Source organism: Dipodomys spectabilis, unplaced genomic scaffold (assembly GCF_019054845.1).
Source record: "Dipodomys spectabilis isolate Male_0828 unplaced genomic scaffold, ASM1905484v1 ptg000366l, whole genome shotgun sequence".
Lineage (NCBI taxonomy): Eukaryota > Metazoa > Chordata > Mammalia > Rodentia > Heteromyidae > Dipodomys > Dipodomys spectabilis.
Window position 1 is genome coordinate 1631533 of NW_024871043.1, and position 26350 is coordinate 1657882.

The 26350-nt window shown below is 55.9% G+C and overlaps 4 protein-coding genes across 4 annotated transcripts; all 4 read left to right on the top strand.

Moving 5' to 3' along the window:
* The first annotated feature begins 672 nt into the window (after window positions 1–672).
* On the top strand, window positions 673–12092 carry Kif22 (kinesin family member 22). The gene is made up of 14 exons (XM_042666882.1): window positions 673–746; window positions 3347–3542; window positions 5058–5185; window positions 5269–5423; window positions 5640–5849; window positions 5935–6165; window positions 6309–6462; window positions 6587–6722; window positions 9021–9189; window positions 10096–10264; window positions 10812–10879; window positions 11482–11688; window positions 11851–11910; window positions 11991–12092. Exons 1-14 carry the CDS (start codon window positions 689–691, stop codon window positions 12036–12038), a joined length of 1989 nt encoding a protein of 662 aa, XP_042522816.1. The 5' UTR covers window positions 673–688; the 3' UTR covers window positions 12039–12092.
* Window positions 12093–12810: 718 nt separating this feature from the next.
* On the top strand, window positions 12811–17942 carry Maz (MYC associated zinc finger protein). Its single transcript, XM_042666885.1, is given in 8 exon segments — window positions 12811–12906; window positions 13574–13660; window positions 13744–14193; window positions 14195–14260; window positions 14263–14605; window positions 14997–15061; window positions 15340–15511; window positions 16870–17942. Coding segments are annotated over 8 exon segments (1380 nt in total). The 5' UTR covers window positions 12811–12870; the 3' UTR covers window positions 17031–17942.
* Window positions 17943–19782: 1840 nt separating this feature from the next.
* Window positions 19783–23385, top strand: Prrt2 (proline rich transmembrane protein 2). Its single transcript, XM_042666883.1, is given in 4 exon segments — window positions 19783–20863; window positions 20865–21005; window positions 21412–21544; window positions 23278–23385. Coding segments are annotated over 4 exon segments (1083 nt in total). The 5' UTR covers window positions 19783–20137; the 3' UTR covers window positions 23361–23385.
* A 135-nt stretch (window positions 23386–23520) lies between these two features.
* On the top strand, window positions 23521–25978 carry Pagr1 (PAXIP1 associated glutamate rich protein 1). Its single transcript, XM_042666884.1, has 3 exons — window positions 23521–24088; window positions 24318–24400; window positions 25618–25978. Exons 1-3 carry the CDS (start codon window positions 23610–23612, stop codon window positions 25815–25817), a joined length of 762 nt encoding a protein of 253 aa, XP_042522818.1. The 5' UTR covers window positions 23521–23609; the 3' UTR covers window positions 25818–25978.
* Window positions 25979–26350: the final 372 nt, after the last annotated feature.

Genomic DNA, 26350 nt, shown 5'->3' on the forward strand with positions numbered 1-26350 from the left:
CAGGCCCAGAGTTCAGGCCCCACGACCGGACCCAAGAAAAAGAAAGGCAAGCGTAAGGTACGCGTCCACAATCCACCCCGTGTGGTCCAAACTTAACAGCCCAGACCAGAGGCTGTGGCCCAGTCGACTCGCACTCAAATCCTACAATCCACAAAACGACCCACGATGCGCAGAATCGCCAAGTAACCTCGGAGACAAAAACTGCAGGAAATGAAGGCAGTCGATTGGAACACTCCCGTTTCCAGACAGCATCTTCCCGGTTGGCACTAAAGCAGCGAGAACGCTCTCTCGGGCGCTGAGACACGCCTTCGGCCGCTGCTTGACTCGCACCAATTTGTAGCTGTGAGGCGAAAAGTGTACACTTAACGCACACCTAGGCCTGGAAGCACCAGAGCCAGAGGCGCAGGCAGCTGAGCGCGCAGGAACTTCCCGGGGCAGGCGCGCAGGCCTTGCCCGCGAGCGCGGCGCTGACGTCAACAGCTGCGCCGCCAACGTGAGAGCGCACGCATCCTCCGCCCGAGGTTGGTTTTCCTCCGCAGGATCCGGAAGTGAGCCCGAGAGGGCGGGATAGTCTCTGGTCACCAGCTCGGGCTTCCGGAAGCGCCTAGTGGTGATTGGTGGTGCCCCGGAGAGGGGCGGGGCTCCGCGAAATTCGAATGTGAAAGGCGGGCCCTCGGGAGGGTGTGGAATGGACGCCGAGGCCTCGGCGCCTCTCAGGCGACGCGAGATGGCGGCGGCCGCTTCAGGTACGCAGGCGTAACGGGGTACTGAAGATTAGAAGCCTCCCAGGGCAGTGTGTCGGAGTCTGGCCCCGGCTCCGCGGCTGTCTGGGAGAGTCCAGGGTGGGGCCGGGGCGGGGGTGGGGGGGTCCCCGGGCGTCAGGCCGCCCGTGCCGCGCTGTTTTCCGGTGCTGTGCTCGGGTCAGTTGACCTAAGTGGACGCCCCGCCAGGCCCAAGCGTTTGGCTTCAACCTTTCCCTTTGTGAGCTTCACTTTCGTCTGCAAAGTGAGGATAGTGGCAGTATGTGATCACAGAAAAGGGTTGGAAGCCCGACATCTGTGGCTTATGCGTCTAATCCTAGTTACTTAGGAGGCTGAGACCTGAAGATCGAGGTTCAAAGCCAGCCCAAGCTGGGAAAGCCGGTAGTGGAGAATTGGGTCTGTGATCATCCTTCCTGTCCTCAGGCTCCTAGGGGAAACAAAAACATGTAGGAGCATGTCTAACCCATATTGAGCCCTTCCTTGCTAAGTGCCAGGGGAAGCCAGGCATTATTGTGTTAAATAGCTTGCTCACATTTAACGTAACTAGTAAATATTGGGGCCTGTATTCACATTCAGGCAATTTGATTCGAGAACTTCTGCCCTTTAACTATTATGTACAAGTATTCCTGCCTAGACATAAGCTCCCTTCATCCTTCTTAGACCCACTGATTCATGGTAAGTATTAAAGTGCCCTTGCTCCTTCCCTAGAAGAACTTAGTCTGTTTCAGTAGTCTCATAAACAAGTGTAATACCTTGACGGTATCTATAAGCTGCTATAGTGTAGAATCTGATATATACCCTTGGATATGCTGGGGCGCTTCATTAAGAAAGTGATATTTCGAACTGGAGGTGTGGCTCAAGTGGTAGAGAGCCCATCTGGTCCTGAGTTCAAGTTCTAATACCAAGACCAAAAAATAAAAACAAGAAAATATTTGAAGTGGATTTCAAAAAAATTGGTAGGCTTTGAATTGGAAGAACACCTAATGTTATAAAGAAGGCCAAAGAGGTTGAGCACCCGTGGCTCACACCTGTAATCCTAGGTACTCAAGATGCTGAGATCTGAGGATCTCAGTTTAAAGCCAGCCCAGGTAGGAAAGTCTGTGAGACTCTTATCTCCAAAAAAACCACTCAGAAAACTGGAAGTGGCACAGTGGCTCAAATGGTAGAGCACTTGCCTTTAGCTGAAGAACTGAGGGACAGCGTCCAGGCACAGATTCAAGTCCCATGACCAACAACCCTCCCCTTCCCCCCCCCCCCCCCAAAAAAAAGGCCAAAGATACCCTCTTGCTGTATTTTTCATACAAAAAGGAGAGGAAGTGATGCTGTGGCTCAAGTGGTAGAGTGCTAGCCTTGAGCTGAAGAGCTGAGGGACAGTGCTCAGGCCCAGAATTCAAGCCCCACAACCAACAACAACAAAAAGAGTCAATCAGGCACTAGTGGCTCACACCTGTAATCCTAGTTACTCAGGAGGCTGAGATCTGAGGATCACAGTTTGAAGCCAGCCCTGCCAAGAAAATCCATGAGACCCTTATCTCCAACAGACTACTGAGAAAAAGCTGGAAGTGGCGATATAGCTCAATTGGTAGAGCACTAGCCTTGAGCAAAAGAAGCTCAGTGGCAGTGCCTAGGACCTGAGTCCCCAGAACCAGCCAAAAAAAAAAAAAAAAGGAAAAAAAAGAGTCAACTCCTTATATGGTGGCACATGCTTGTAATCTTAGGACCAGAATGCCTAGGAAACTGTGGTAAGAGGTATGCACATGTATACTCCAGTACTGGGGCTTGAACTCAGGGCCTAAGTGATGTCCTTTAGCTTTTTCCTCAAAACTAACATTCTACCACTGGAGCCACAGTACCACTTGTGACTTTTTGATGATTAATTGGAGATAAGAGTCTCATGTAATTTCCTGGCCTGGGCTGCTTTTACTAGGTGGCTATGAGCTTCCAGTGCCCAGCTATTTGTTTGTTTTTAGTTTTATCTTCATTATGTTTTCTGGTGATCAAAAGAATCCATATGTTGTGTTTGGTTTTTGTTGTTGTTGTTTTTCATATGGCTTAGATTTAGTCATCAGAAGCAAGTGAAGCTTATTAGAAAAGAGCTGTATATCAGTACCTTTTGCAGAGTGAACTAGGACAGGCAACTATTGGGGACTGCTCTTCAACCTGATCCCTTCCAAAGAAGGATATCATGGTATCTTTTTTTTTTTTTAATGAAAAACATTACAGAACTAGATAACAACAACAACACACACATTCACTCACATGATCCTCCCTTTCCTTCCATCAAGAGAAACCATTGTTGGGCTGGGGCAATGGCTGAAGTGGTAGAACACCTTCCTAGCAAGTATAAAACTGAGTTTAAATCCCAGTACAGAGGAAGCAAAATCTTCAGATATTGTTCCAGGAACTAACACTGAATCCAAATTTTAATAAGATCACCCAGGTGATTGTGAACATTGCTCTGCACCCCACTCAACCTGCTGTTACTGCTGAGTTTGAGGTGTGCCCACAGCATGTTCAGGGTAGAAAGTGCTTCATCTCTGCTACCATCATCCTTTCATGCTTAAAACTCATCTTCTCTCCTTCAGGGGCTAGTCGCTGTCATCTAAGCAAGATGGGGAGTGGCCGACGTCCACCTCCAGCTCGAGTAAGGGTGGCTGTGAGACTTCGGCCATTTGTGGAAGGAGCAGCTGGAGCAAGTGAACCCCCCTGCGTACGAGGCTTAGACAGCTGCTCTCTTGAGGTTGCCAACTGGAGGAATTACCAAGAGACTCTGAAATACCAGTAAGGTTCAGGCCACTCTTCCATCCCTCTCTTCGGTCTGCTCACATTATTATATACTGCCTAGTTTCTCACACTAGCCTTCCAGGATTCTGCTCCCTCCTTAACACAGCTTTGTTTTTTGAACCTTCATTTGTTTGGGAAATATTTGTGGTGCAAACAGTGATAGGTCCTCCGTGAGATACTGTAGGGAAAGACTGGAAGCGGAATCAGACATAAAACTACAAAGGGGATGAGAGGAGTCACAAGAATTGCCTGGGGGATGTATGGTGAGAGAACATAGCCAGGGGCTGGGAAGCCTCTGGAATCCTTTTGTAAATAAAGTTGTATTTGTTTATCTACCTATTGTCTATAGCTGCTTTTTTTTTTTTTTTTTTTTGTGGGGGTGCTGTTGCCCATACTGGGGCTTGAACTCAGGACCTTGGCATTGTTTCCTTAAGATTTTTTTTTTTAACTCAAGACTGGCATTCCACTACTTGAGCTACATTTCCACTTCCATCTTTTTTCTAGTTAATTAGAGATAAGAGTCTCAAGAAGTTTCTTGCCTGGCTGCTTTAAACTATAAGACAGATCTCAGCCTCCTGGGTAGCTAGGATTACAGGCATGAGCCACCTGGCTGTAGCTACTTTTGAGTAGTCCCAGAATTAAGTTGTTTTGAAAAGAACTACATGACCCACAAAGCTGAAAGTATTTACTGTCTCTTTGCAAAAAGTTATTTGGTTCTTAATTCTTGGCCCTTAATAATTTGGCTTCAATTTCTCTACAGCTTTACTTATCAATATGTACTAAATTTCCTGTTGTAATCTAAACCATAGCTTCCCCTATGGAATGCAGTGAATAGGTGTACAGTTGTCTTCAATCTAGATCAGTTTATAAGCAGTGTCATCTTTTTTACCTCTTTGATAAGCAGATGATATGTTTCTTTATTTTTTTATTATTTATTTATTTTGCCGGGCCTGGGCTGGAACTCTGGGCCTGGGTGCTGTCCCTGAGCTTCTTTTGCTCAAAGCTAGTGCTCTATCACTTGAGCCACCTCTGGCTTTTTCTGAGCATTTTTATTGGAGATAAGAATCTCACAGAACCATAATCTTCAGATCTCAGCCTCCTGAGTAGCTAGGATACATGTGTGAGCCACCAGTGCCTGGCTTGCAGATATTTCTATATGTGCTGCATGTAAAAAAGATTAAAAAGTCCATTTTTTTACACCATGTCTTGACTGTTTGCTATATTTCCATCTTTCCTGCAACAAAATTCGTTATTCTAATGCATTCTCATCTTTAGTTCTTGAGTCACAATGAGCTATAGGTATTTGTCCCACAAGATTGCAAATCCTCCAAGAGCATTATCAGATTCATTTCACTTTCCCTAACTCCAGTAGAGACTAGAACAGTATGTGTTCAGTGGATATTTGTAGTCTTTGTATAAGGAATATTTTCTTTTAAATTTGAAGCAACTATCTTTTAAGTCTGGGTATCAGTAGAATCCTGTGCTAATGCCTTCCAATCTGCCTGTCTCCAGGTTTGATGCCTTCTATGGAGAGAGGAGCTCTCAGCAGGATATCTATGCAGGTTCAGTGCAGCCCATCCTAAGGCACTTGCTGGAAGGGCAGAATGCCAGTGTGCTGGCCTATGGACCTACTGGGGCAGGTAAGAAAGCCTGAAGGGAATAACCATAGCCAAAAAGGGTTAGGGAAAAGAAGAAAACTTTAGTTTTTGTACTCTTCACCTAGGAAAGACACATACAATGCTGGGCAGCCCAGAACAACCAGGAGTAATTCCCCGGGCTCTCATGGACCTCCTACAGCTCACAAGGGAGGAAGGCGCTGAGGGCCGGCCATGGGACCTCTCTGTCACTATGTCCTACTTAGAGATCTACCAGGAAAAGGTAAAGCCTACCTCTGGTTGGGGATGGAGGAGACAAAATATCAAAAGTAAGACAGGGTTCTGCTCTAGTAAAGAGGTTAGGTGAGACTTGGAAAGATATAATTGGGGTAGCAGATGGGACAACTGTGGAAGTCAACAGAGTAAAAAGGAGACTGGTCTCTAGAAGCAAAGCAGCCTATATATGGAGAATTAGCCTTACTTGCCATTGCTTAAATAGGTATTAGACCTCTTGGACCCTGCATCAGGAGACCTAGTGATCCGAGAAGACTATCGGGGAAACATCCTGATTCCAGGCCTTAAGCAGAAGCCCATCACTAGCTTTGTTGATTTTGAGCGACACTTCCTGCCAGCCAGTGGAAATCGGACTGTAGGAGCTACCCGTCTCAATCAGCGCTCCTCCCGCAGTCATGCAGTGCTCTTAGTCAAGGTGAAGCCCACTGACAGAGGGCAGGTGAGGATCTGGGAGGCCCATGGAGCTTGAGCTAAGCCTGGGGTTCTTGCCCATCCCTCAGGTGGATCAGCGGGAGCGTCTGGCCCCATTTCGCCAGCGGGAAGGAAAACTTTACCTGATTGACTTGGCTGGCTCAGAGGACAACCGGCGCACTGGCAACCAGGGCCTTCGGCTCAAAGAGAGTGGAGCCATCAATACCTCTCTCTTTGTACTGGGCAAGGTGGTGGATGCACTGAACAAGGGCCTCCCTCGTGTGCCTTACAGGGACAGCAAGCTCACTCGACTATTGCAGGTCAGGCCCACCCATGTCCGGGCAAAAGGGGCTGGATGAGGTGGTTCTGAGGCTTTCTGGGGGTGGGGCGGGGCAAGGGCATAACAACCAAGCAATGAGAAGATTGAGATTCTGATCCATCCACTTCATTCTCTACCCCTCAGGACTCTCTGGGTGGCTCAGCCCACAGCATCCTCATTGCCAACATTGCCCCTGAAAGACGCTTCTATCTAGACACAGTCTCTGCACTCAACTTCGCTGCTAGGTCCAAGGAGGTGATCAACAGGCCTTTCACCAATGAAAGCCTTCAGCCTCATGGTGAGAACTAGGGTAGGCAGGAGTGGAAAGGCCATGTTTGGAGGAAGAGTCTTCTGAAGCTACCATGTATCAGCACAGGCTGACAACTCCATTCCCCTTTATATCTCCTCCAATCTTTCCCTAGCCTTGGCACCTGTTAAGCTGTCCCAGAAAGAGTTGCTAGGCCCATCAGAGGCAAAGAAAGCCCGAAGTTCTGAGGAAGAAGAGATTGAGAGTCCTGAACCCACAGCAGCTCCTGCCCCTGCCTCCCAGAAGCTCAGGTAAGCAGTAGGGACTCAAGTGTACCCCCTTCCCTGCAGGTAGAGCTGGGATGTCTGTGTAGCAGTTGTGGGTTTAGCCTGTCAGATCCTTCAGCTGAGACAACTGTGAACGTGTTCCTTGCCCAGTGAATTAATTCCAGGTCCTCCTCTATATAATTCACTAAAGTGGCAAGATGTACCTATACTCAATATTGCTGTCTTGGGAACCCAGAGAGGCTTCTTTCTTGCACCTCTGGTCTCCCTCTTTTCATTTTCTAACCTCTGTGCCATGAACAAATGCTCACATTTTTGAGGCATCTGAAGGAGCATTTTTGCTTCTGGATCAGATCTTTCAGGTCAAGGATAACAGCAACTCAAAGGAGACAGAAGATGGAGAAATGTGCCCAGACCTCTCTGGGCTAGAGACCACCCTCTACAGCAGGGTGGTCTTCAAGGAGGTGGTTGTCTTAACATAATTGTGTTTCTACCCGCCATCCTAAGGAAGCCTCTTTTTTTGAAGTGGGAAAGTGAGTTTATTATAATAAACATTTGCTACTCCCCAAGCAGGAAATGGGAGTTAAAAACTTAAAAATGGCAGCTTTTATCTGCTGCCTTTATTCTTTGTGAGCTCTGGGGAATATACATGATTGCCTAATAATTCCCAACCCTTAGGCAAAGGTTCTGGGTTCCCATGTGCTTTAGGGGTCTAAGGAAGCCAGAAGCCTCTCTCAGATCCTGAATAGCCTCCCCCTCCAGTTCTGATTGCCCATGCCTAGTGTATAGTTCTGATCACTCTACCTCATACCCAGTGTATACTGATGCTCAATCACCTCTGTTCAGTAGTCTTGCTTTCTCTATCGCCATTGACTCCAAGGAGTCAGTTGCAGTGTTAGTTTTGCCTTGTTTCTACCACTATCCTAAAGACTCGAAACCATGGGCTAGGAGGTTGGCTCAGTGGTAGAGTGCTTGCCTCGCATGCATGAGGCCCTGGGTTCGATTCCTCAGCACCACATAAACAGAAAAGCTGGAAGTGGCGCTGTGTTTCAAGTGGTAGAGTGCTAGCCTTGAGCTGAAGAGCCGAGGGACAGCACCAGGCCCAGAGTTCAACACCCACGACTGACAAGACAAAAAAAAAAATTCTAAACCATGTAAATGCTAAATAGAAGTGACCCAAGAAGGCTAAGAATTAAGTGTACAAGGGCTGGGAAGGTGGCTCAAGTGGTAGAGTGCTAGCCTTGAGCTGAAGAGCTGAGGGATAGTGCCCAGGCCCCACAACCGGACCCCCCCCCCCCCCCCCAAAAAAAAAAAAAAAAAAAGAATTAAGTGTACAATTCTGCTCCAGGGGGCTGGTTCTAGTTGAGGGAGATGCTATACACAAAAAGTGTTAATACACTCATAGCCTCATGTCATTCTGTTCTTTTCTAAGCATGTGCCAATAATCCCTTCAGTTTGTACACAACTGAAACAAACAACTGCATTACTTTGAATAGGCAAACTCTTTGCCAAAAAGGCAATAGCCTAGGACAGACTCCAAGATGGGGTTTGTCTGACCTAGATAGGCTCTGGCCTTAGAGGTTTATGTTTCACAAGGGGAAATGTAAAAACATGTGTGTATGATGCCAGGTAGATAATCTGGAGAGAATTAGGGAGGAATCTGCTTATTCTGTGAGCCCCAAGGAAAAAATTACTGAAAGCATTTGTTCCGCACATTTACACATGAAGAGCAGGACAGTCTTGAGAATCTAGTTCACAGTAGAGCAAAGAAGCTGCACAAACTAGGCATTGTGGGAAAGGAGGCATCAAACTGACTTAAAAGTTTTTTATTTAAGTAGTTGTACAAAAAGGTTTCAGTTCAACATGTCTATATATAATTACAGTGCATCTTTTTCTTTTGGTGCCAATGCTGAGGTTTGAACTCAAGACCTGCTTTTTGGTTGACTTGTTTGGCAAATGAACATTAGGGTTCTTGAACAAGATTTATCAAGTTAAGACATGATAAAAAGGGATCTCAAACTGGGTGCCAGTAGCTCATGCCTGTATTCCTAGCTACTCAGGAGGCTGAGATCTGAGGATCGCAGTTCAAAGCCAGCCTGGACAGGAAAGAATGTGAGACTCTTTAGTAAATCACCAGAAAACCCGAAGTGGCACTGTGGCTCAAGTGGTAGAGCACTTGCCTTGAGCTGAAGAGCTCAGGGACAGTGCCTAGGCCCAGAGGTCAAGTCCTATGGCTGACCAAAACAAAAAACAAAAAAAGAGTCCTGTTGGTGAAGGTGGTGAAATAGAAGGAAGATAGAGAATAACTATAACCTCTTTGCTAAGTCCCCTGCAGAAGCTAAGCAACATGGACCCAGCCATGCTAGAGCGCCTCCTCAACCTGGACCAATTGCTGGGCTCCCAAGGGTGCCAAGGGACTTCTCTCCTGAGTACCCCCAGGCGAGAGCGGATGGAGCTCATTAAGACAGTGGAGCAGAAAGACTTGGAGATTGAAGTAAGTGCTGAAGTAAGGTGGGCTAGGATTCCTATAGCCTTGAGGAGCAGTTCTAGGCTCTTTGGACACAGAGGACTGCTATCTGGAGTCCAGTTTTCACCCAACACTGCATGTTTACTGCCTTTCAAATGTCCTTGACATAGCTGAACTCTGAAAAAGAATCACAATTTGATGTGAAGAGGTAAAAGGAAAGATACCAAATAAAAGAACTGGGCATTGGTGGCTCACGCCCGTAATCCTAGCTACTCAGGAGGCTGAGATCTGAGGACCGAGGTTCAAAGCTAGCCCAGGCAGCAAAGTCCAAGAGACTCTTATCTCCAATAAACCACCAGAAAGCCGGAAGTGGTGCTGTGACTCAAGTGGTAGAGCCCTCCCCTTGAGCTGAAGAGCTGAGGGACAGTGCCCAGGCCCAGAGTTCAAGCCCCATGACCAACAAAAAACAAAAACTTACACACATAAAAATCTAGCTTAGGGGCTGGGAAGGTGGCTCGTGGTAGAGTGCTTGCCTGGCATGCTCGAGGCCCTGGGTTCGATTCCTCAGCCCCACATAAGCAAAAAGAAAAAAAAAAGCCGGAAGTGGCACTGTGGCTCAAGTGGTAGAGTACTAGCCTTGAGCTGAAGAGCTGAGGGACAGTGCCCAGGCCCAGAGTTCAGGCCCCACGACCGGACCAAAAAAAAAAACCTAGCTCATGCTGAGAACAAATCTTTCTTCAGCATTTCCAGAGTCTTTCCACTGCTAGACAGCCCCCTGATCATTAGAAACAGTCTCCATCTGTTTCCTAATAGCCTCTTCTATTGGTTCAATCCCTGTTTTCTTCAACCTCAGAAGCTCTGATTACTCACCTTCTTACTCAGCTGCCATGCAGTGTGATCTGGGTCACATCTCTCCCTGATCCTTTCCAACAGAGGCTTAAGATGAAGCAAAAAGAACTGGAAGCCAAGATGATGTCTCAGGAAGCTTTACACACAAAGGGGAAGGAAAACTGCACCCTTACAATGCTCCGACCCCTTCCCGGTCGCACAGTCACAGTGGCAAAGCCTCTGAAAAAGGCTGTGGTAATGCCCCTACAGCTACGTAAGTAAGCAGGGCCCAGAAAACCCATGTCCCATGAGGGAGGGATGTCCTCATGTTATTCATATCCTCCTAGCACATGCTAGCCCTAAGGAGGACTGAGGACGATCTGCAGGAGCACTGGGGCTCTGCCCTTGGTGTGAAAGAACAGTCAGGGGCAGACTGATTATAACTCAAGAACAACTAAGACCTACTGGTCTTGTGGGAGCCACAAAAAGTTAACTCAAGCAGATTGCCAGTGGTTCATGCCTGTAATCCTAGCTACTTGGGAGGCTGAGATTTGAAAATCTTGGTTCAAAGTTAGCCTGAGCAAGAGAGCCCTGCTTTCCTGCTTTTTGGTAGTTAATTGGAGAAAACTTCAAAAAAAGCCCAAGTGAAACTGTGGCTCTAGTGGTAGAGTGCTAGCCTTCAGCACAAAACCTCAGGGGCAGTGGCCTAGGCCCTGAGTTAGGTCCCAGGACTGACCATACAAGAGTGGAGGGGATCTCAGGAGAAGCTAGTAGCTACAAGGGAGCTTGTGATCTGGCTCACTTGCAATTCTTGCTTTCAGTTCAGGAACAGGCAGCATCCCCAAATGCCACGATCCACATCCTGAAGAAGAAAGGCCGGAAAAGAAAGGTGACATTGGGAGTCCAAGCTACATTTTCAGCCAGGACCCTTTAGGGGTAGTGAATTTAGTTAGGGGTGTTGAGTTCTAGGGGAAGAGCACTGGCCTTATCTCACAGCCTGCTAGCTCCAATATTTGCAGCTCTACCCCTCTACATGGGGGTGATGGTGCCTCCACAGCCTTTAGGGAGAAATGCAGTGGTGTGGCTGTATCCAGCGGAAAGGATGTCTGCCCACTCAGTAGCCTGGCTCTTGCCTGCTCTGCAAACTTAGTATGACCTAAGGACTCAATCTCAGTACTGCCCCCCACACCTACACTGCACCCCAAGTGACAGACTAGAAGCACTCCCACAACGGTGAGGACTCAAGGTGGGGGCGGTGGTATTGACTGCCTCCCCCCCCCCCCCCCCCCCCCCGTGCTATCTCCTCCAGCCCGGGACCTCTAGTGGGGCTGCACCTCCTAGCCTGAGGGAGGTGTAAGAGTGTGCTCTGTGCTTCATGTCTACTACGTCACTGGGTCTCCCCTTAACTGGGAGAGAGGGGGGCCACTGTGGAGTGAAGTGAGCAGCGGTCTTGCCGGCGTCTGAGCTGCCTGCCCTGTCACTCACTCGCAGCTAGAGGCACAGGCCTCCCAGCCCGACCAGGGCGAGGACTGCTGGGACCTCGAGCTCAGCCCGGAGCTTCTGGCCCAGGGGCGCCAAAAAATACTGGATCTGCTGAACAAAGGCTCGGCCCGCGACCTGCGCGGCCTGCAGCGCATCGGCCAGAAGAAGGCGCAACTCATCGTGGGCTGGAGGGAGCTGCACGGGCCCTTCAGCCAGGTACCTGGCGGCGGGCGGGGTGGAGGGGCGGGGGGGGGGGGGGGGGGATGGGAAGGGGGCGGGGGGGGGGATGGGAAGGGGGCGGGGCGCGCGGCCCTCCCTCCCCCCTCCCCCTCCCCCCCTCCCCGGCTTCCACGGCCGCGCTCGTTCCGCGTTCCGCAGGTGGAGGACCTGGAGCGCGTGGAAGGCATGTCTGCCAAGCAGGTGGAGACCTTCCTCAAGGTGAGCGCGGCGCCGCCCCCCCCCGCGGCCCGCCGGCGCGGCGCCGCCCGCCCTGACCGCTCTGCCCTCCTGTGTTGCAGGCCAACCTCCTGAGCCTGCTGGCCGGCCCGCGCTGCGCGCCCCGCTGACGCCGCCCGCCCGCCCCGCCACCGCGCTTTGTGTAAATACAGTCTCTACCCCGAGCTGCAGCCTGACTCTTTTTTTGGGGGGGGGGGAGGTAGGGGAGTTGAGATACAGTGGTGTCTGGGGGTCGGCCACGGTCCGTTCCTGTGAACTCCAGGCGCCATCTTTGAGGAAACTACGACCCAGACTGGCAAGATTGTAAATAAACCTCTGGGTTGGGGAAGAAGACGGTGGCCGATAGGGAACAAAACACCGAAGCCGAAGACCCGAGGGCGACCGTTAGGCGGGCACGCGCCTCGCGTTTGGCCCCGCCCCATCCGTAGCGCCGGCGCGCGCTCCCCCCTGCTCAGGCTCGACGACGACAGCGGTGTTGTGTGCGCGTGCGCGCGAAATAACGGCCACTGGCGGAGGGAAGTGGGGGGGGTGGGTGGAATCGTTGAAAGGGGGAAAAGAAGAGAAGCCGCCCTGTCTCCCGCGCGCCCACCACCTGCGCCGTCGCCAGCCAATCCGCGGCCGTCTCGGGGGTCTCGCGCTCGGGGTGGCTCGGGCTGCCGGGTGGCTCCCCCGTCCCTCCTCCCGCCAGAGTCCCTCCCGAGCCTCCCCCCTCCCGCTGGCCTCGCGCGCGCTCGCGCTCGCTCCAGCCTCTGGTGTGTCCTCGCGCCCCCCGCCCGCCCTCCCCCGCGCGCAGTGTGCTCCGCTCCCCCCCACCCTCCTCCCCCCCGCCCGCCCGCCCGCCCCGCGCGCCTCCTCCCGGGCTCCCCTCCCCCCACCGCCGCCGCCGCCGCCGCCTCCTCCCGCCCCGGGGTGAGCGCGAGCCACCTCCCTCCTCCCTCCGCCATGGATCCCAGCAACTGGAGCAGCTTCATCTTCCAGGTAACAACCCCCTCCCCCGCCCCCACCCCCTGCCCACACCCCCCTCCTGCCCGCCCGCCCTCCCTCTCGTCCCCACCCCCCCCTCCGCGCGCCCGGTGCGCGCGCAGCTGTCCCCCTCCCTCCCTCGCGCCCTCCCCCGCCCTCCCCGAGGCGCCGGCTGGGAGCGCGCGCGGCGGGGGCCGAGGCTGCTCCCTCGCTCCCCCCACCCCGCCCCGCCGGGCTCCAACCGCCGCCGCCGCCGCCGCCGCCGCCGCCGACCCGGGCCCCCGCCCCCCAGCCCCGCGGGGCCTCCCGCCCCCACCCGGGGGGCGTCGCTGCCGCCCGCCGCGCTCCCGCGGCCCGCTAGGCGCCCTCCTTCCTCCCGCCCTCCCGCCCTCCCTCCCGCCGGCCGGGGTGCGCGGGCGGCGGCGGCGGCGGCGGCGGCGGCGGGGCGGCCCGCGGGCCATGCGTTCGGCGCGGCCCTGCCCGGCCGGCCGGGGGCGGCGCCCCGAGCCCGGGCCCCGCGCGGCCCGCGCCCCCGGCCCTCGCTGAGCCCCCGGGGCCCCGCCACGGCCGAGGCCATGTTCCCCGTGTTCCCCTGCACGCTGCTGGCCCCCCCCCTTCCCCGTGCTGGGCCTGGACTCCCGGGGGGGTGGGCGGCCTCATGAACTCCTTCCCGCCACCTCAGGGTCACGCCCAGAACCCCCTGCAGGTCGGGGCTGAGCTCCAGTCCCGCTTCTTTGCCTCCCAGGGCTGCGCCCAGAGTCCATTCCAGGTGAGTGGGGCCGCCGGGCGGCGGGCGGGCCGCGAGCGAGCGGGCGGGCGGAGGCCCGGGCCCACACGCGCTGTCCCCCGCAGGCCGCGCCGGCGCCCCCGCCCACGCCGCAGGCCCCGGCGGCCGAGTCTCTCCAGGTGGATCTGCTCCCGGTGCTCGCCGCCGCCCAGGAGTCCGCCGCCGCGGCCGCCGCCGCCGCCGCCGCCGCCGCCGTGGTCACCGCGCCCCCGGCCGCCGCCGCCGCCTCCACGGTGGACACAGCGGCTCTGAAGCAGCCCCCGGCGCCGCCGCCGCCGCCCCCGCCCGTGTCGGCGCCCCGCCGCCGAGGCCGCGCCCCCCCGCCGCCGCCGCCCGCGGCCGCCACCATCGCCGCCGCCGCCGCCACCGCCGTCGTCGCCCCCACCTCGACGGTCTCCGTGGCCCCCGTCGCGTCCGCCTTGGAGAAGAAGACAAAGAGCAAGGGGCCCTACATCTGCGCCCTGTGCGCCAAGGAGTTCAAGAACGGCTACAACCTCCGCCGGCACGAGGCCATCCCACACGGGCGCCAAGGCCGGCCGCGTCCCCACGGGCGCCATGAAGATGCCCACCATGGTGCCCCCTGAGCCCTGCTGAGCGTGCCCCAGCTGAGCGGCGCCGGCGGCGGCGGGCCCGAGACCGGCACGGGCGGCGGCGCGGCCGCCGTGGCCGCCGGCGGCGTGGTGACCACCACGGCCTCGGGCAAGCGCATCCGCAAGAACCACGCGTGCGAGATGTGCGGCAAGGCCTTCCGCGACGTGTACCACCTGAACCGGCACAAGCTGTCGCACTCGGACGAGAAGCCCTACCAGTGCCCGGTGTGCCAGCAGCGCTTCAAGCGCAAGGACCGCATGAGCTACCACGTGCGCTCACATGACGGCGCTGTGCACAAGCCCTACAACTGCTCCCACTGTGGCAAGAGCTTCTCCCCGGTGTGCAGGGGCCTCGGCCGCCCAGGCTGGGGGGAGGGAGGGAGGGCAGGAGGGAGGGCTAGCCACCCAGGGCACTGCAGCGAGGCCAGCTGGACCGGGAGGGAGGAGGCTGGGAGCCTCCCGGGTAACCGGGGAGCCAGGGGGTGGGCCTCTGCGAAGGAGGTGGGTCTTCTCCGCGGGGGGGGGGGGGGGGGGGGGGGGAGGGAGAGGAGGAAGAAGCCGCGGGTTCAAGGGGGAGGGATTTCCTGCCCAGGCAGGACTGTAAAGCTTGGTGGCTTGGAAAAAGACCTGTTAAAGGAAGCTAGGCAGATTTAGGGCGCCCCCCCCCCCCCCCCCCCGCGCCGCCGCCGCCCAGCCTCAGCCCTAATCCTCACCCCAACATATCCGCAGGCCGGATCACCTCAACAGTCACGTCAGACAAGTGCACTCGACAGAGCGGCCCTTCAAATGTGAGGTAGGAAGCCCGCTTCCTCCTGTCCTGGTTTTCTCATGATTTTGATCCTCATTGTAGCTGCCTGAGTTCAGCCTCTCAGACCCCCTTTTTCTCTCTCTTCTTTTTGCCTTTTCACTCCATTTTCTCATTCCTTCTTCACCACCTTGTCATCTCACTCTCATTTCCTACAGATCAAAGACCCCCAAGGCTCTGATCCTTTTAACCTCTTGCTCCCTTCTCCCCCTTCCCCGAAGCTTTAACTCTCCTTGACACCCCCCACGCCCCTCCCCCCTCCCCAGAAATGTGAGGCAGCTTTTGCTACGAAGGATCGACTCCGGGCGCACACAGTACGACACGAAGAGAAGGTGCCATGTCATGTGTGTGGCAAGATGCTGAGCTCGGCTTATATTTCGGACCACATGAAGGTGCACAGCCAGGGCCCTCACCATGTCTGTGAGCTCTGCAACAAAGGTACATGCTAAGGGATGCCAGGAGGGCCAGGGACAGAGGGAGGAGGGCACAGAGCTAGTGACCTTTCCACGGATGTGGGTGAAGGGTGCTGTAGCCAAGAGCTCGTGGCATCTAGAGCCCTTCAGGAAGCAAGCAAAGCAGCACTGGGGACAACTGAACATCACCAATTCTAAGAAGCCATGGCTGGAGGAGACATGTCAGAAAAGACTCAACTTCCTGGGTGTGCGTGGGTCAGTGGGAGTGGTGCCTGCTGCTTTGGGAAAGGAGCAGTCTCGGGGAGAGCCAATCCCCCAGGGTGGGAAGGCAAGGTTTCAGCTGCACAGCCACAAGTTCTTGTCTCCAGCTCCTGGGGCAAGTGGAACATATTGGCAGGTGTTTAACAAACACACACCCTGCCCCAGTAGTGGTGAAAAGTTGCTTTAAACCTACTTGTTTACTAACTGGGCTGCGGACTGGGGCATTGGAGGGAGGGGACACAGCCGTCTCTACTGAGAAGTCAACCCTTCAAGTAGCTAGGCGTCAGTTAAGTGTCCGGCCATCCCGAGAGAGCTCTCCCAGCCATGTGGAGTGGAGGAAACTCTGTAGGCAGGCGTCAACCCTGAGAAATGGGCACCACTCAAACCAGGTCCCAAGCCTAGGGAGGGCCTGTCCTCACCAGCCCCAGCAGAGTAGTTGGCCCCAGCCTATCAAGGATGTGGTGGGAGGAGGACAGGGCCATCTTGAAGAGGGCGTCCCCAGCCTAGGAGAACAGCCCCGTCTCTGGGGTCTCCACCTGGCTGACCCCCATCCCCCTACCCCAATCCGCCCCCCCCCCCCCCATAGGCTTCACCACAGCAGCATACCTGCGCATCCACGCGGTGAAGGACCATGGGCTCCAGGCCCCGCGGGCTGACCGCATCCTGTGCAAGCTGTGCAGCGTGCACTGCAAGACCCCTGCCCAGCTGGCCGGCCACATGCAGACCCATCTGGGGGGGGGCCGCCCCCCCTGTCCCGGGAGATGCCCCCCAGCCACAGCCCACCTGCTGAGGGGGACCCCTGCACCCACCAGGCAAGGCGTGGGGCATGGCTGGGGGTGGGGGTGGGACGGGGTTGTGGGACAAGGGGGTTCAAAGGGCCCATTAGGGGATCTCAGGAAGGCAAGGATACCCATCTGTCACTCAGGTTAGGGAGCCTGGACCAGGGAGGGCCTTGTAGGGCTGTTGGTAAGAGGCAGGCTCACGCCCCTGGGGATCAGATAGGAAGTGAGCAACGGCTGTGTCCCAGGGGAAGTAGTTGGACAGTATTGGGGTAAGAGGCATGCATGGCTCTTGCCATTCAGGTTGTGCTGTGATCGGTGGTGTTTTCCTTTCTCACTGCAGGTACTGGTGAGGTTTGTCCCATGGCGGCAGCAGCGGCGGCGGCGGCAGCAGCGGCGGCAGCGGCAGCAGCAGTGGCAGCCCCTCCCACAGCTGTGGGCTCTCTCTCTGGGGCAGAGGGGGTGCCAGTGAGCTCTCAGCCACTTCCCTCCCAGCCCTGGTGAGCTCAGTGTTGATGGGTGAGAGGAGAGCATGAAGGAAAGTCCCTTGGTACGGTCTCTCCCCTCTCCTCACTACTACACACCAACCAAGGAGCCTCCAGAAAGGAAGAAGAAACGCGTTCTTAGGGGAATTCGCTAGGTTTTAACAGTTTCTCCTGCTCCTCTCTTCTCCTTGTCAAGAGCTGACCCTACACACACCTGTCCCCCTGGTTGTGTTGAAATCCCCTGGACAGTGGGCAGGGGTGGCAGAGAACAGGAGTAGCCACTGCCCTTCCCCCCTTCTCCTCTCTGCAGCCCCCTGCCCTTCCCTCCCAGGGATTTGTGAGCCTTTTCCCTCATGGTCCTTGCTCTCCTCCCTTTAGCCTTCTCCCTCTACTGTCTGCTGCCCCTCCCTGGGGAGTTGGTGCTTTCTTTTTGTTGTTGTTTTTCCCCCCCAGGGGGAGGGAAGTGAGGAAAGAGGGAAATCAAAAGATTGTCCCAGAGAGGGATAAGGGGAGATCCGAGAATGGGCAGAAGCAGGCAAGGCAAAGATTGTACCTTCTGTAAGGTAGGGTTGTTGAGGTTAGGCCCTAAACATCATTCTACTTGAGAATCCATCAGGGGAAAGACAAATCAAGGGGAGCAAAAGGAGCCACTAAGGCCAGAGGCAGGAGATAGAATCTTAGGGGGCCAGGGTAAAGGAGGGAAACCAGGGACTAGAGGTGCTTCCTGGGGGTGGGGGAATGCAGCCAGTGTCTCCCCCTTCCCTCTTCCACCCCAGCTCCAGCCCTGGTCTTTTCTTTTCATCCCTCTTCCCCATGACTGACGCTGTGGCCCTGGCCATGTCATCGTGTTCCTGTGTCCCCTGCATGTTCCCCACCCTCCACTCCCTCCTTTTGCGCGGACCCCATTACAATAAATTTTAAATAAAAACTGGCTCTGGTTCCAGGTTCAATGAGTTGCCCCCACCAAGCCCATAAGTTCCCTATCTTTTCTCTCTCTCTCACACACACACACACACCCCAGGTGATTGCTCTCTGAGCCCGGTATGGTATCCAGACTTGCCCATGTGGTTCTGGGGCTCTGTCTCTTCCCTAAAGACTGCCTGAGTAGCTACAGTATAGATTTATGGGTGGGCAGGGCTCTTGGGGCTCTGAAGAACATGTGGCAGGACTCCCAAATTGAGAATACCCAATCTGGCCAGGCCCAGAATAGCCACTGGTGGTTTATGAAGGTCCAGGTTGTTGCCAAAAAAAAAAAAAAAAGCTGGAAGTAGAGCTGTGTGGCTCAAGTGATAAGAACTGTAGCCGTGTGCAGAAAAGCTCAGGGAGGGACTGAGCACAGGCCCTAGAGTTCACACCCCAAGATGAGCACGCACGCACTCGCACACACATATGCACGTGCACACACACACAGGTTGTGTAGGTGGCTCATGCCTGTAATCCTACCTGCTCAGGAGTCAGATCTGAGGATCATCTTTCAAAGTCAGCCTGGGCAGAAAAGGCATGAAACTTCTTCCAATTAACTACTAACAAGCCGGAAGTGGGGGTGTGGCTCAGGTGGTAGAGCCCCAACAAGAGGCCCTGGGTTCGAGACCCAGTACCGGCAGTAAATAAAGACCCCTGTTGGTCCACTTAACATCAGTACTAATGCCTGGACAGCCCGAAGACCTGGGAAAGGGGTGTTGAGGGAGCTGCAGAAAGCTTTGCAAATCCTGAGCCACGGGGCTGGGCGCTGCAGGGTCGAGACCTGCCTGCACTTGATCTCCGCTCCCGGGCTTCCCGGCTCCAGGCGGGCCCTGCAGTGTCTGCTCTGCCCTCTGGAATTCCTCCTCTCCTTTGCCCAGACCCTTTCTCGAGTCTTCCAGTACTCTGCTGTGGCTGCTTCCCTGGGGGTAGGGAAGGCTTCAGTTTTGCAGGCTCTCTTCCCTCCGGGCCCCGCCCTGCTCCTCTGCAGCCTCCCCAAATCTTGCCCTCGTCCCCGACCCCTCTGGGTGCTGTGGGGATGGCGCCACCTGCCCTGCCTGGCTCGCTGGTCCCGTCCTGAAGACCCCGTCTTCTGCCAGGTGCCCTGGTGACCGTTGGCGGGAGGGGCCGAGACTTAGGAAGGGGTGCCCCGGTGGAGGCGCGCGTGGGAAGGGGGCACGAGTGGTCCCCGGCCGGTTGCCCTGGTAACGCGGGGCCTGGCACGCGAGGCTCCCTTGGGCCGGCCGGGAGGGGCCGGCGGCGTGCGAGGGGCGGGGGCGGCGCGCGGTGGAGCGTAGGGGAGGGGACGGGGAGGGGGGACGAACAGACGCGCAGCGAGGAGGGGAGACCCGCCGCCTCCCTCCGCGCGCTCGCGGATCGCTCCCTCCCGGGCTGCGGCTGCTGCAGCGGCGGCGGGGCTCGGCAGCTGTCTGGAGACGGCGTCGAGGTGAGGTCGGGACAGACGGAGGCTGCGGGTAGGAGTGGACAGACACACCGACCGCGGAGTTGCACGGGAATGCGGGCGGCTGGCGAGCTGGAGGGTGGCGCTGGGGTGGTGCTGGGCGCGCCGCGCCGCCGGGAGGCGGAGATGCCGGCCCACCGTGGCCGTGGGAGTCAGTCCCCGGGAGGGGGGGGCCGAGCCGGTCCCCGAGGAGGGGCAAGGAAACCCCGCCGGGCCGCGCGCCCCCCGGGGGGCGCAGAGCGTGCCGAGGGTGTGCAGCGAGCGTGCCGGGCCCCTGCCCCGTCTGCCCGGCCGGTGTGTGCACAGCTGCTTGTTTTGGGGGTGTCGGAGCACCTGCTGGGATCTCAGAGTGGATCTTGCGGGTTTGGGGTGTGTTTGGGGGGGAAACCCAAGAAGGTACCCCCTGGGGAGCCTTCCGTGTATAAAAGGGTTTATCTTCCCAAGGCTCTTCATCGCAGAAGACAGTCGAGTGCATCTCCCCCAGGGATGTCCCACCCCTAGGCAAAGGAAACCCCAACTTTTCTTCCGCTCCCTAGAGACGGCACCAGACTGGCTCTGAGACACAAGCCTGGTCCTCTTGGGCCTGCAGGGACGGGAGCCCCTCTTCCCTTACACCAAGCCTGTCTCCTCCTCTTCCAGGATTTGCTACTGTCTCTGCTGTTTCCTCCTCCCCAGAGGGGCCCTCTCCCCTCTCCCATCTCAAGATGGCAGCCAGCAGTTCTGAGGTGTCTGAGATAAATGGGTTGCAGGAGAGTCCCAAGACCCAGGGTGAAGGACCTGGCCCTTCTCAAGCTGGAACTGGCCCTCTCCAGGTCCACGCAGAGGTCCTAGACCAGCCAGAAGCCCCGCAGCCAAGCTCAGGCACCACTCCAGCCCCTGTGGAGTCAGGGTCTTCCAAGACTGGGTTGGCCCCTGAGACCCCAGAGACCCCAGCTGGGGCCCCAGAAACAGCCCCCGCCACAGACCTCAGCTTAAACCCAGGAGGAGAATCAAAGGCCAGCTCCAGCCCTGAAGAAGTATGCCAAGAACCAGCATCCAAACCAGAGGCAAACAAAGAGGCTACTGCCAAAGCAGACCAGGGATCTCCTGAGCCAACCTCAGAGCCCGCTCCCCAGTCAGACCCTCAGCCCGCTCCCCAGCCCACCTCCAAATCAGTGCTCCAGCCAGCACCCCCTCCTCAGGAGGACCCCACCCCTGAGGTCCAGACAGACAGTATAGGGGAAAAGCAGGAGAATGGAGCAGTGGTCCCGCTGCAGGCTGGGGATGGGGAAGAGGGTCCAGCCCCCCAGCCTCACTCACCACCCTCCACCAAAGCCCCCCCAGCCAATGGAGCTCCCCCTCGAGTGCTACAGCAGCTGGTTGAGGAGGACCGAATAGGAAGGGCCCACAGTGGGCACCCAGGATCTCCCCGAGGGAGCCTGAGCCGCCACCCCCAGCTCACAGTTGGCAGGGTCTGGGGTGGAAGGGGGCGAAGGCACCCAGAAACCTCGGGACTACATCATTCTTGCCATCCTGTCTTGCTTCTGCCCCATGTGGCCTGTCAACATCGTGGCCTTCGCTTATGCCGTCATGGTGAGCCCCAGGGGACCCCGGCCCAGGTTTGTGGTGGTGGCTCCTTGGCCAGTGCTGGGACAGAGACCCAGAAATAACCATGCCTTACCTTTCCTCTGCATGGATCCTACTTCCCTTGTTAGTTACCTTTGCTTGCCTCTCCCTGGACCAAACCCTCCCAGAGCAACCACTATGCTATCCCTGTGGGTGGGAGGGACGTGGAGCTGTGATTTACACTACCTTGCTGACCTGAGCCCCTCCCCACCCCTCTCCAATTCTCCTTTAATTCCATGGGGCTGGCTGCTCTCTCTTTTTCCCTCCCACCCTCCCTCCTTCTCTCTCTCTCTGGATGACTCTCACCTGATCCCTGCGGGGCTGGCTACTCCTGACCTGGTCCATGATACCTCACCCCTCACCCTAACCCCAGTCCCGGAACAGCCTGCAGCAGGGGGACGTGGATGGGGCCCAGCGTCTGGGCCGTGTGGCCAAACTCTTAAGCATCGTGGCGCTGGTAGGGGGGGTCCTCATCATCATTGCCTCCTGCGTCATCAACTTAGGCGGTGAGTGAAGGTCTGGGACAGGTAGGGGTGGAGTGGAAGGGTTGATGAGGGCAGCTTTACTAACCCCTGCCCCCTGCTCTCTCCTGTCTGTCTTCCCTACTTATTCCTTTGTCTCCCCTTCTTCCTTGTCTGTCTGTCTGTCTGTCTGTCTGTCTGTCCTTTCCCTCTCCTTTCCCACAGTGTATAAGTGAATGGGCTCTGCCCTTCATCCCAAGACTTTTCTTCCTGTTGGGAGCTGCCCTGGGTCCATTCCTCCCTTGGGGGAAGGCCAGTTGATGGCCCTGGCCCCCATCCCTAAGGACCAAGGGAGCCTGAGCAGCCTTGTTTACAGCTTCTTTCCTGTTCCTGCATCCTGCCAGGCTCCTCTGCCAACTGTGGGCCTTCCTTCTTCCTGCACTGTTTCCAACCTCCCTGCACTTTTGCCTGTGGATGTTCCTTCCCCCCCCCCCCCCCCCCACCCCCAAGCCTCTTGGCTTTCCCAGCCCTGCACTTCTGGAAATCTCCCTGCACTGATCACCCAAAATCAGCACGCTCTCTGTCTCCCTGAATCTCTTTCAGCCTCTCTGCACTTCTTCCAGCCTCCTGAATTCTCCGAGCCTCAACCCTGGCCTCCCTCTCCCAAATTTCATTGTCTTGGCACCTAACCCATTCCTTTCCTGTAACATTTTCCCCTCCCCCTTTCCCTCATCTCCCGCCCCCCCCCCCCTTCCTCTTTCTGCCTCCTCATCTTCCCTTAGTCTCCTTTTCTCACCCCTCTGGCCACGATTTATTCTGCAAATACTCCAGTACTTAGATAAGGCTGGAGAAGGAGAGGGGCCATTGTCAGAAGAGGGCAACCCGGCCTAGGGCTCGACTGTTCTCTGCTGGCACACTCCTCCCCCCCCCCCCCCCCACCTCACATCCACCCAGGTACCTACTGGGTGCCAGAAGTAGCAAGCCAGGTCCAGCCTGAAGACTTGTACAAGGGTGGAAATCCAGGTTCTGAACACTTAGGGCCCCAAGCAGCTGAAGGATTAATCTGAGTTAACCAGCTCACCTGGATTTTTTTTTTTAACCTGTTTCCTGTTTGGAGAAATTAGGAGTTGGGGCCATTCACATGCTTTGTAATGGAAGAAAAAAAAGTTAAAAAAAAAAAAAAAAGGACCAAAACTCCCCGCAGCAGCAGAAAGCGAGGAAGGGGCAGAGGAATTCTAGAATGAGTTTCTAAGAGGGCGAGGGAGGCTGGGTGCACGCGACAGCCTGCGGAGGAGGAGGAGGAGGGGGGAGGAGGAGGAGGAGGGGGAGGAGGAGGAGGAGGGGGAGGAGGAGGAGGAGGGGGAGGAGGAGGAGGAGGGGGAGGCTGGGAGCCAGCTAGGACACGGTCGGAGTTGGCGGGCTTTTTGTTTTCTAAAAAAAAAAAAAAATAGAAAAAGAAAAAAACAGTCGGGATTGACAAACTAAAATTCCTTTAAAAAAAAAGATCTATCAAACTGATTCTCCCTTTTTGTATGCTGGATGCTGCATGAGTCTGAAACACCAATAAACAGAGACTGCATGAGACTCGCCTCCAGTCTCACTTGGTTCCCCCCCCTCCGGGCCCGGGCACCGCCTCCCCGTAGAACCTGGTTGGGCGGTGTACGCATGCGCCGCCGCGGTGGCCATCTTTACTGTGGGCCCCGAAGCCTGTGGTGCCCCACCCTCGAGGGTGTCTCCGCGCATGTGCAAACCTCCCTTTGCTTTCCTCTTCCAAGTAGCTTTGACTAGCGCGGAGCCCTCTCGCGCTCTTTCTCTGCGCCTGCGTACTGTGACCCTGCGCAGCCTGGGAGGCGGGTCTTAGCGCCAGGTGTGTACGGCGGCTGAGTTGACCAGAATTGCGGGAGTTGGGCGGCGGGAGAGTTGGGTCCAGGTTTGGAGGGCGGGCGGGGTGGGGACGAGGGGCGAGGCACGCCTCTCTCTCGGCGCGGGTCCTCGGATCCCCGTCCGCGGGGCGGGGTCCGAGCGCCCCCGCCTGGGGGACAGCCGTGGAGGCCTGCGTGGCGGGGGGGACCCCTCCCATTGCTGGGCCCCGTCCCTCCCGGGCCCATCAATGTCCCTCTCCCGGAGTCATGGAGACCTGGCGGCCACCACCGCGGCGCCTCTTTCCGAAGAAGGGGAAGTGACTTCGGGCCTCCAGGCTCTGGCCGTGGAGGATACCGGAGACCCCTCGGTCTCGGCCAGTAAGGCCGAGGAAGAGGGGGAAGGAAGCCAAGAGGAGGCTGATCTCGAGGGGTCCCGGGTGGAGGAGACCCAAGAAGCCGGCAGCACCGCGGGGGAAGAGCACGCGGACGGGGAGGCCGAGGACTGGTGCGTGCCCTGCAGCGACGAGGAGCTGGAGCTGCCCGCGGATGGGCAGGCCTGGATGCCCCCGCCCTCGGAGATCCAGCGGCTCTACGAGCTGCTGGCTGCCCACGGTACCCTGGAGCTTCAAGCGGCCATCCTGCCGCGCCGGCCACCTACACCCGAGGCCCAGAGTGAAGAGGAGAGATCGGACGAAGAGCCGGAGGCCAAAGAGGAGGAGGAGCAAAAGTGAGGGCTCGCTGCTTTGTATCTGGGTAGGGGGTAAGGGGGGGTAAGGGGGGTGGGCGCTATTCCTCTGCTGCTAGGGGGAAATAGAGAAAGAGTAGGACCTAGAAGTGCAGAAAGTAAAGGGAAGGAAGAAGGGAGCAGAGCAGGAAAGAGTTCACAGGCCGGGGAGAAATGTGTGTATGTGCCTGGGCTACCACTCCTCACCCTTCCTTCTGTCCTTCTGTCTCAGACCTCACATGCCTACGGAATTTGACTTCGATGATGAGCCAGTGACACCAAAGGACTCCTTGATTGACCGAAGACGCACCCCAGGTACAAAAGGGAGGAGCTGGGGGTGGGAATGTTCCTCTCCATGCAGTTACTCCAAAAGGTGTTCTCTTCAAGACATCTTTCTAGGTGCCTGAGCTGTCACCGAACTCCTGGCAACCGGAAGGAATGTGCACACAGTGGCACCATCTTTCTGGCTTAAGTTAATGCTATCTGCCTTCACAGGGTTGGGAAGGTGGCTCAGTGGTAGGGTGCTTGCCTTGCATGCATGAGGCTCTGGGATTGATTCCTCAGCACCACATAAGCAGAAAAAGCCAGAAGTGGTGCTGTGGCTCAAGTGGTAGAGCGCTAGCTTTGAGCTGAAGAGCTCAGGGACAGTGCCCAGGCCCAGAGTTCAGGCCCCACGACCAGCCAAAAAAAAAAAAAGACCATCAAAGATGTTCAATCAGGCTTCCATGCCTGGCCGTTATTACCTCCATCCACATCCCTGTACTTTTGGATAGATTGCTTTCCCATGGCATGTGCCTTCCCAGAATTCACTCTTTTCTTTTGTACCCAGACTGTCAAACCAGCAGTAAGTCCCTTTAGCTCCATCTCCATATTTTCAAGCCCACCTGCCATTCTCTATCTTCAGTCACATACACACATCCAAGCTATCTGGCTCAGCTCTCTTACCTAGACAGTTGGAATCACTCTAAACTGTTCTCTGCTTCCAGTCAGCAGATTGATCCTTTTAAAACACAAATCCAAACTGAGCACTGTTGGCTCACACCTATAATCCTACTTACTCGGAAGGCTGAGCTGTGCTAATCGAAGTTTGAAGCCAACCTGGGCAAAAAGGTCCTTGAGACTCTTATCTCCAATTAATCACCAAAAGCTGTAAGTGGAGTTATAGCTCAAGTGAAACAGTGCTAGCTTTGATTTAAAAATAAAGCTCAGGGTGAGGCTCAGTGGTAGAGTGCTTGCCTTGCATGTATGAGGCCCTGGGTTCGATTCCTCAGTACCACATAAGCAGAAAAAGCTGGAAGTGGCGCTGTGGCTCAAGTGCTAGAGTGCTAGCCTTGAGCGAAAGATGATCAGGGACAGTGCCCAGGCCCTGAGTGCAAGCCCCAGGACACACACACACACACACACACACACACACACACACAACCAAAACCTATAGGTTAAACAGTTTCCCAACTTTATGCTCCTTTAAGCTATAGAAGGCTAGAGCACAGTGCCAGAGTCCTGTCTGCATTTCCTGTCTTCCTCCTCTCCAGGAATATCAGCCAGAAGCCAGAAACGAGAGGCCCGTCTGGACAAGGTCCTCTCAGACATGAAGCGACACAAAAAGCTGGAGGAGCAGATCCTTCGGACTGGGAGGGACCTTTTCAGCTTGGATTCAGAGGACCCCAACTCCACCAGCCCCCCACTCCGGTCCTCAGGGAGTAGCCTCTTCCCCCGGCAACGAAAATATTGACTGTTACTGCTACTGCCTCCAGGTGCAGATTCTGTACCTGATGGGGCCTGGGTCCTCCTCTTCTAACCGGAACAAGTTGAGTGGGGTTGGAGGCGTGGCTCAAGTGATAGAGCACTGGCAAGTGGATGAAAGTTTCAGTACTGAGTTTGAGTCCCTGTCTCAGACCAAAAAAAAAAGATACTTGGGAAAGAGAGAAAAGCCCCAAACTCTGGAAGGAGGAAAGTGTGTGTGTGTGTGTGTGTGTGTTTTCTATTAAATATGTTCAGAGACGTGGATTTTTCTGACTCAAAACACTCAGGGCCTGGGAATGTGGCTCAGTGGTAGAGTGCTTGCCTTGAGCTGAAGAGCTGAGGGACAGCACCCAGGCCCAGAGTTCAGGCCCCACGACCGACAAATAAATAAATAAAAATAACAAAACATTCAGAATGATCTCTTCCGAGGCTGTAGCTGGAACCCGCTTTACCCACTTGAGCCCAGAAGGCATGACTGCATTCACTCTGATTGGGAAATCAGAGACAGATGGGGCAAAGTCA